We start from the raw sequence: 10,035 nt of genomic DNA, 5'->3' as shown, positions 1-10,035 counted from the left end.
TGTTTTCCATTAAAACATCATCTCCCTATAATTGGTATGATTACTTCATAAAGAGATAAACTGCAGCACAATTTGGCAGTCTTTGGGTTTATAAAATCTAATTATATTCACAACACAATATTTTATTCTTAGTAATCACAAAAAGAACATAAACTTGAACAAAACCCAGACATTTATGATGAAGTAACTGGAAAGGAACAAGTTAATTATTGCATATAGTACCCCCTCTATTAGTAGTCTCCGAGAGAAAGCTTTTTACAAAGTCATTCAGAGTGCAGGGAGGTTCGAGGGAGTTCTGGTCCCCTTTGCCTGGTGGCAACCTTGTGGCTGAGATGGGGAGTTTAGTGCAATCCTGAGGTCCAGGCTTCTCAAGGCTGGGCTAGGACCCGGATCACCCAGGTGTGGACTAGAAATTCCCCAGCCTTGGATTTTCATACACAAGCCTATGCACGGATGCATAGGCTGCTTCAGCAGCAGCTACAGAGGAGGGGTAGCGGGGACAAGCATGGACGTCACCCTCTGTTTCAACAGAATACTTGCTTTCACTTGTTTTATATTTGGGGCTTCTGCAACAGATTTCACTTGGAGAAAGGGGATCAGTTGCTAAAATTTATTTTTGAAAACCTCTGCCCTATGCCATAGTCATGTTCTGCCTCTATGTCAAAGGGACTGAAAATAGAAGGAAAGGAAAGAAGCTGGGAACACCTTCTGACTGAACCAGGAGGGCCAAACAGCAACCCATGTTACCCAAAAACTGCATGCTAAAACTCTAAAGCCCTCTTATAGCATCAGTATTATTTCTAACTCTGGCAAAAACAAATTCCTAATTTAATAAAGGGTAAAACACACACACAAAAACCAAGAAGGTACCCCCAAGTTGTACTTCAATTTTTCCTCCCCATATTGCTTCTATGTAAGAAAAGAGAGGTAGGGGGCAAAGAAGATTCAAGAACAGGAGGAAATTGGATGCCCCTTAATCAACTTCAGTATTGTCCAGAACCAAGGTGTTCCATTTTGCTTCAGCATCACTGCATATTAATCTACCTTTCTTTCTTTATATTTCTCTCCCCTTCTTTCCTCTCAATGGTATCTCGAGGGGCTTTTTCTTTCTTTCTTCCTCCTTCTCCGTAACCCACACCAATAAGTATGACACATTCATTTAGGAAGCAGCAACTTAGCAAGATTGTGAGACTCAGAGAAAGAAAGTTAATAATAAGCCCAAGGGCTAGATGGAAAGATGAAAAGATACAAAGTTGTCCCCTAAAGCTACAGAAAATTCTGACTGAGGAAGGGACAGGTGGCAGAGGTCTGGGGTTAGGGGCAACTTGTCCAGGAGGGAAAGAAGTAGAGACGTTAGCTCTGGAGAATTCTTCTATAAAAGGGACTTATCAGTGGCAAGCTGATTCTCACATGCAGCTCCTACCTGTGATTCAGATTGCAATGTCCCCTCCTGGGAGAGACCTTCCCTGACTGCCCAGCTCAAAGTGGCCACCAAGTCCTTCTCTATCACATTATCCCATTTTACCTCTCTACATGGCACTCATTATCTGGTATTTTTCTTCTTTATTTTTTTCTGCCTCTCTCCATTTCCTATCCTCACCCTCTTCCCCACCAAAAGCTCCCTGAAGGGCAGTGATTTGGTTCCATGTGCTATCTGCTTCTTGCAGATAGCTCTAAGGCTGCAGGGACTTGGCTGGTTTTGTTAACATCTATATTGGTTCAAAGTGCCTTACACATAGTAGGGGCATTCAACACTTCAGTGAATACTTGTTGAATAAAGAATCACAGAAAGATGGGCTTCCCTGGTGGCACAGTGGTTAAGAATCTGCCTGCCAATGCAGGGAACATGGGTTTGAGCCCTGGTCCGCGAAGATCCCACATGCCGCGGAGCAACTAAGTCCGTGCACGACTACTACTGAGTCTGCGCTCTAGAGCCCACAAGCCACAACTACTGAGCCCGCATGCCACAACTACTGAAGCCCACGCACCTAGAGCCCATGCTCTGCAACAAGAGCAGCCAGGATAATGAGGCGCACCACAACAAAGAGTAGCCCCCGCTCACAGCAGCTAGAGAAAGCCCACGCACAGCAGCGAAGACCCAATGCAGCCAAAAATAAATAAAATAGATAACTTTATTAAAAAAAAAAGAATCATAGAAAGAAAACCCTTTGCCGTTTACCAAGGTTGCATTGTGATGAAGCAGTTGAAATTTTCTCTGAGTTGGGGCAATGGCAAGCATATTGCTTTGTTTATAGGTATAGCCTCAAATTTTAGTCCATTGGGACCAACAAGGGCCAATGGCATGGATGGAACTAGAAGTGTCTCCTCCATTCTTAATGTGATGTGGGTGTGAGGAGGACACTATAGGAAGAGAAAGCAGCCCCCTTCCTGCTCCAGGGGGACAAGAAGGAGATGTTCTAAAGGAAGCACTGACTGCATTGAAAGCACACACAGAAGATCAAATAATGCTGCAATCCTATAAGCTTGACAAAAGCTTTTTTGATGTGTGGCAGGTTACAGTTATACTGAAATACACTAAGAAAATATTTTTCACTTGTTAACAGATGTCTTCAGCAGATTGGTAAACATCAAAGATTCATCTTGGTCTTTTGTTATTTCTGTCTCAAATACTACCTGCCTCTTTGCTTCATTATATTCTCCCACTGGATAAGGAATAACACAAAGGCATATGACCATTTACAAGTCAAGATATTTAATATTAGCATTTCATTAGTGATTTAAAATATACACCTTTCAGAATATGTGAAGTACAACAAATATATACATATTTTAGGGTAAACAGAATAGAACTTCACAGCAGGAGATACATTTTTTACACTAATATTATGTTCATTTTGGAGCACAATGGCTTTAGTAAATGATATAAAGTAAAATAAAGAGGACCATCAAGGCAAAAAAAAGAGATGAATTGTGATAAATTATTTATATGTTGGACATTAAACAGTCTTCATAGACAGAGTGACCAAATGATTTATCATCCAAAGGGATGTTTCTGAGAGGGAAAAGGCACACTGGCCATAATTAACACTGGGACAACAGACAAAAACCAGGATAAACCAGGATGTGTGGTCATCCTCCTCATGGGGACATTTAATGACAACAAAACTGCTTTTGTGGTTTTTTTTTTTTCAAAAGCCAAAACAAAACAAAATAGCTTGCTCATGTGCTAACAACCGATCCTTTTTTGATTAACTGCTTTGTTTGCTAAAATAAAACTATTTAATCTGAATATAAATTATTGCTGACAACTGTTAGAAGAGGAAGAGAAACTCAATGGGTAATCTATTCAATTTTCAAATTGTTCTGATCATTAGAAAAAAGTTCCCCCTGATGTAAAAATTAATCATAATAGAGAAGTCTGCTGGGTACCATTTCTCAATTAAAATATGCATTTTATATTTTTAAGATCACCCACTTCCAATATTGACCTGGTTGGCAGATAGAGTTCATCTCCAGTCCCAGCCCTTATTGACTGCGGCCATCAGGAGCACTGTGTTGAGAGGATTCTGAGGCCACCTTAGGGCTCAGCAGAAAGGCACATGGTGGTGAGTTGGAGATGTTTACAGGAGACCTAGGATATGGGGCAGTGACAGGTGTGGCAAGCATTGCCATCCTAGATTTGGAAAAATACCTGGTTTAACAATAATTTTCCGACAGATATCTAATACAAAAGAAATAATTACACCTTGTTGATCCTGCATCTTCTACCTCAATAAGTCTACTACAGTGTAATTAATACACCAACTACATCACAGGAGAACAATGCCATCACTCTGAACTGGAATGAAGACAACTATCTCATGATTTCCACACATCACTGTTTTACAACTCTCTCAGTCCAAAATCAAAATAAGGAAGATCAAATTCTTAACATCTGAATAGAAAGTAGTAGGGCAAAAATCCAACACAGTAAACATGCAATTAATTGTTCCTCTGTTTCCATCCCTTACCTATTTTGTTGTCTGTGGGCTGTATTTTTATCTACTCGAGAGAACACTAAGTAATAAAATGAAAATTAAACTTGCTTTTCCTCTTGTAAGCGAATACTAATATCTCGATTTCAAAGAACGATTTTCAGCATTTATTTCACTACCACATATTTTGTATTATTTATCCTTCATACAAAAGAGAGATCTGTTTTGTGCCTTGTAATGAGGAAAATTAAAAAAGATATAGTTGATACATCTTCTAAAATATAGGAGGCGTCCCTAATATTGTTGCTGCTTTTGTGGCCATGAATTATGTTCCATCTTTGGATCTTAATTCTCCAATTAAAAAAAAATAGGGCAGAATTAAATTTGTGTTGAGGGAGAGAGCCATCTTCAAATTGCAAGGCAGCTTTTGACTACACAGCTCTACTTTTCTAAGAGTGTAATCCTGTTGAAGTGGCTTTCCAAAATATTTTGTGGAAAATAAGAATTTATAGATGGTAACGCCTCGTCCATGCTCCCCAAACAGGTGACGAATTCATCAGGCAGCAGGGTCTGTTCTGGAATAGTTTCATTTGGTGATGTATTTTCCAAAAGCCTGGTGGTTTCCCCCTCTACAGGGTTTTGCATGTCTGGAGGACTGCATTCTCCTTGATTTAAAATGAGGCTTAATTCTTCAAGAAATAGTGTGTTGCTTAGCGAATTCATACTTGAGACAGAGAAAGAAAAATTAGGATATTTTTTAAACCTGGCATTCTTTCCCAGGTTTAAGCAATCAGCTGGTGGTTCCAGAGCTGAGGAAGCTGTTTCATCATTATTGCTGAGATGATTTCCCCCAGTGAGAAAATTTGAAATCTGGGGTTTATACCCAGTGTTGAGATCAGGAATATATACAACTGTAGTGTTGGTGAGTAGTGACTTTTGCAGGCTGTCATTTGTCTCCAGGGATCCTGTATTCTTTTCCCTCTTGTAGTCCATGGGTTTTTCTTCTGGGAGAAAGATTTCTATCTCTGTAATCACTGGATCAACATATAGGACCTGTTCGCTGGAATTATTATTCATAAATTCACTTTTTTCCTAGAAAGAAAAGACATTGTTTTATTTTACAAAAGAAGTTTAAAGGAGCCAACTGGATAATTGAGGAAGGACTGGAATTTTGCTTTCCCTCAACTTTCCTTTCCCCCTCATTTTTCTTCATATTGTTTCTCTTCCCATATGATTTCCTCCTTTTGTCTTTTGTTATCCTGCTCCATTCCAAATGTTTGTTAAATTCTCCCAGGAGGAGACTGAAGGAAAGGAGTAATAAAAATAATCCATGCTGGAAGCACATGCCTTTATTTAAAAATTTTAAAGAGAAAGAAGCCTCTTTCATATTAACTTACAAATTATTTCAGGGCCTTTTAAAATTTTGGACTATTTCTTAATATTATAGTTCCTTTCTACAAGAAAATACTTTGTTGCTTAAATAAAAGAAAGTTGGCGGAGGTGGGGGTAGTGCGTGGAGAATCCTATTTTGCTTCCATTTGAGAATAAGGTTGTAGTAAATGCTTTGTGCTGTGGTTCTAAAAGTGTGCAGCTAGCTGCTCACAATTCAGACATGTCTGTGATGATCAATCAGGAGGGTAGGTGAAGAAAGTTTTTATTTGTATAAAAGCCTGACGACTCTTCTGGTAAGAAAAGGACCCGAGGCCTTCCAGCTGATGGCTGGTTTCCCAGGGCAAATAACTCCCACCCAACACAGTTACAAAATTATAGCCACTTGCTATGGACTGAATGTTTGAGTCCCTCCAAAATTCATATGTTGAAGCCTTAACCCCCAATGTGATGGTATTAGGAGGTGGGGCCTTTGGGAGGCAGTTAGGTCATGAAGGTGGAGCCCTCATGAATAGGATTAGTGTTCTCATAAGAAAAGACACGAGAGAGCTGATCTCTCTGTCTGCCGTGTGAGGACACAACCAGAAAGCAGCCATCTGCAAGAGAGCTCTCACCAGGAACCAGATCTGCTGGTGTCTTGATCTTGGACTTCCCAGCCTCCAGGACTGTGAGAAATAGATGTTTGTCATTTAAGCCACCCAGTCTATGGTATTCTGTTGGAGCAGCTTGAACTGACTAGAACACTACCCCTTAATCTTTGGGCGGAAAACAAAACCTCATCTGAAGGAAACCCTAAGGTTCATTTCTAATTCCAGGAGCCCTGAATGGGAAGGAAGTTTGACAAAGACGAAGACCTTGAATAAAGCAGCGTGAAGGGTCATTCAAATTTTCTTCTGCTCTGCCTCCCCAAGGCACTTGCCAGGTTTGGGTTGGGAAGGGCAGACATGTAGTCATGGGTCAGATGAAGTCAAAGGAACTAGAGTTACTATAGTAAACTGAGAGGAAGGGGGTGTTTCCCCTCTTCAGGCTGGCAGCTGAGTGGAGAAGTGGATGGGAGTCAGACCATAGTGAAGGACATGGAAAAGCAACAGGGACTATCCAATGTGAGGACAATAAAAGAAGAGGAGAATCTGATCACAGTGAGGGCAGGGACAATTCTCTGAATCACAGAATGTCCCCAGTTCCCTAGGATAACTAGTGGGGGAGCAAGACAGAACGACTAAGTGGAATGCATATCAAGACCACAGTATTTATTAGTTGTAGTTTGGTGACTATGTACTTGTCCTTCAGTCAGTTGTTAACTATGTACTTTATTCTATATGTGGGTTCAGTTATTCCAGACCACCCATCCACCGTGTAGGCAACATTACCTCCTTCAAAATCAACCACGTCCACACCCTTTCTCTCCTTCAAGGATCCAGAGACAAGGATCCCTCCTCTTGCTCCAGGTGAGCCTTTCCTCCTCATCCCTTCATAGTCGTGCTTGATCAGTCCCCTCCCTCCCCCGCCCCCCCCCCATACTAGTCCTCTCAAGCCCGTTCAGTTTAGTACAAACACGCTTCTGAGTCCATACTGCTCTGGAGCTACTGTTAATACGTTCATCGCATCAGTATTGAGAGTATTTGATCATGTGTCAACATAGCCCCTTTCTTACTTCCCTTGTAGTCTACACTCATCAAAAGATGTCTCCACTCTCAGTCCCCTTCCATTCACTTCTAACTGAACCCCTGGACCGGGACCACCAGTGACCTGCTCCTTGTCACGTTCCACAGATGCATTCCACTTCTTATGTTACAGACCCTCTACAAAGACAGCACAAGGACCGTTGCTTCTCGACACTTGGCCCACAACTCACGATGCTCATTTCTCTACCTTCCCATTCTGCCTCTTTCCTAGGACCATTCCTATTCCAACGGACACCCCCTCACTGACTCCTCGCTGTCTTTAGCAATAGTTTTCAACCCCTTAACAGTGTTCTCAGCATGGGCTGTGTAGTGGAATCACTTGGGAAGCTTTGGAAAATGCTGAGGCCTGGGTCTCCCCCTGCCCTCCCTCCCCCAAAGACCCTGGGTTGTGGCCTGGGAATCAGGATTCTAGCATGCAACCAAGGCTGAGAACTGTTGCCTTAGAGACTCACCTGGGGCTAGGGAAGGAGTTGGTTAATGGGCTCACTAGATCTCCAAATAGAGCCACTTTTTCTTGTTTTACAAAAACTTGTCTTCCTCACATCATTTGAACAAAGGGTTCCTATGCTAAAAATAACTTTTTTTTCAAGTTTGAAAACTACTGATTGGCAGAATGAAGTCTGAGTTCCATAATAAGGCCTCCTGTGATCTGATCCCACTCTGCATTCCCGCATTATTCCAGCCACTCCTCACATCAAGTGTTTCCACAAAGCAACACCCAACATGCTTTTCTCACCTCTGCCTTTGCTCATGTAGCCTGTCTATTTTGAATGTCTTTGTTTCTCCTGAGCAACTCCTTCCTGTCTTTTAATATGTTTCCTCTATACTCGCATCATGTTTGGTCTCATCTCTGTCGCTGTACTACGTCACTGCATTGCAATGCTTGAATGATGTGCCTGTCCCATCACCTGAGTTTTGAACCCCTTGACAGACAGGCTGGAGAGCCAGAAAGTGTAGCAGCACACATAGCAGATGACTTCCCCTCTTCCATAATCAGCAGCAGCTCCTCCATAACCGGCAAAGTCCCCTGTAGCCTCAGGGCCTTCCTGGGGCACACTTCTATTCTTTGCTAAACTGGAAACCTGGCCCACCCCTGGTGACACCATCTGCCATAGTCTCCTCACATTCATCTTCTCGAATTCCACTGGGTCTCAGGAGAAAAATGGTGTCCTCCTTGGGCTCCACCTGCTTCTGCAGTCTCATGTAAAACAGAAGCCCCTTTGTGTCTCTGAGGCTCGATCTATTGAGATTTTCTTCCCTCTTCCTTTTGTCCCTGAAGACACCTTCCAATTGCTTGGCCACCAAGTGGCTCTGGCATCTGGCTTACAATCTTCCATTCACTCTTCTCTTTTGAATGGCATTGCTTCTCTCTTTCATCTCTCTTTTCTTCCCCTAGTCCATTCTCTCATCTCTCTTAAGTATGATTTGAAATATGTATAATTTTATCTCTACATAAGCTATACAGTTGTGCAAATATGCACACATATTTCTTTATTTGAATGGAAATTCTACTCTAATTATTGGACTGCACTCTTGGTTTCAGCTGCCATTTAGTTTGTATTTGATGGTGTTTGGTTACCTGTAGCATTTTCACAACATTGCTATTTTCTATATTAGGTATATCTTCATAAAGCCACTTCGGTATTAGCAATAAGATTCTTCTTTTAATTCTAAAAAACAAAAAATGACTAAGAATAAGCATCTTACTTGAGGATTGGTGCAGGCAATCATCTTGGAGATTAGGAAATCAACTAGAATGGAATGCATAATTAAAACCAAACTTTCCGATGCAGAAACTAAGATTTCCATCTCTTACTTTAAAAAGTTATGTGGGAAGTTGATTCAATATCTTTTCAGATTTTCCTCTCCTCTCTATTGCTCTGCCTGTCTCTAATAAGCCGGAACATTACAGAACACTCACACTAGATTCAAGATAAATGGGAGAACCACCCAGGAAGTGAAACTATACACATGTTAAATATGGCAAACCATTATAAGCGGAGATGTCAGTGTGGAAAAGTTTGTAAAACCTAAGGGATATTTTGTAAAACTTTCCAAGGGGACCATAACCACAGAGAAATATTAAAGAAGAGAATGTTATATAATAAAACTATAATATTTGAGCTCCTCTAATTGTAATGATTCTAAATAAGGTTGAGATGATAGTGGTGGCTCCAGACTTTCCTTATGTAGTTGGAGCAGGAGTCCGGGGAAGTTGTCTTGCAGTTGTGTGGCATGGTGAGAACACCAGTTTTTACTTAGGCTGTGTGCTTATTACGGATCTCTGGGATCGGGTGATGGAAGGAAGAGTGAGAAGCTGTAAACACCTCAGTTTTCCTCCTAAGCTACCCCTGGGCACTGCCACTGTGTTGAAAGCACTTTCTGCATTTACGTAAAAATTGATTTGAGCAAAAATGTTGTCCCGGGAGCTTCGAAGAGACTACACTGATCTCTGGCACATTATTATGTGTTAACAATGCACCACAACAGATCAGACTCTTGTATCTGTTTATGCAGCTTCTCTAAGAACTTTTACTAAGTAACAACCAAACTAGCTGCATGGACTTTACTTGCCCAATTTGACCTTGAACTGTAGGGTAAAAACTAATTTCTTTACACATATTTATACAATGTTTTATAGTTCAGTTTTTTAAATAATTCACACTCCCTTTATATACCTAAAATTAGACCAAATTAGTAAGTTCATGCTATTGAAGAAAAGTTTTTATACAGCATACTGATACAGTGAGAAAAATATATATGTGTGTGTGTATATATATATATATATATAGATACCACTCTTGTTTTCATTATATTTAAAATTGTTTTGCTCTCCATTTTCCAGTTCTGTTTCTGAAATAAGGCTTTTTTATAAACAATGTAAAGTTATAGTAAAAACAGTATCTGCTCATATGTAAAATAGTAATATTGGAATTATCTCTAGTTTTATCTTTTTAAAAAGAATGCTTATTTAAATAATTAAATTACCAAAGAATTGTTTTATTTTCTTATTTATTGTTACCAGT

General features: G+C 40.5%; 1 protein-coding gene across 1 annotated transcript in view; it reads right to left on the bottom strand.

Moving 5' to 3' along the window:
• Nucleotides 1–4,376: 4,376 nt before the first annotated feature.
• The window catches only part of IL23R (interleukin 23 receptor), a 52,893-nt gene continuing 47,234 nt past the window's right edge, over nucleotides 4,377–10,035 (bottom strand). Inside the window, exons 9-10 of the mRNA XM_059899245.1 lie at nucleotides 8,589–8,679; nucleotides 4,377–5,027 (exon numbers count right to left, since the gene is read on the bottom strand). Coding sequence (XP_059755228.1) covers nucleotides 4,377–5,027; nucleotides 8,589–8,679 — 742 coding nt within the window. The remainder of the gene's footprint in view (nucleotides 5,028–8,588; nucleotides 8,680–10,035) is intronic.

Source organism: Balaenoptera ricei, chromosome 1 (assembly GCF_028023285.1).
Source record: "Balaenoptera ricei isolate mBalRic1 chromosome 1, mBalRic1.hap2, whole genome shotgun sequence".
Lineage (NCBI taxonomy): Eukaryota > Metazoa > Chordata > Mammalia > Artiodactyla > Balaenopteridae > Balaenoptera > Balaenoptera ricei.
This window is presented reverse-complemented; position numbering and strand designations above follow the sequence as displayed.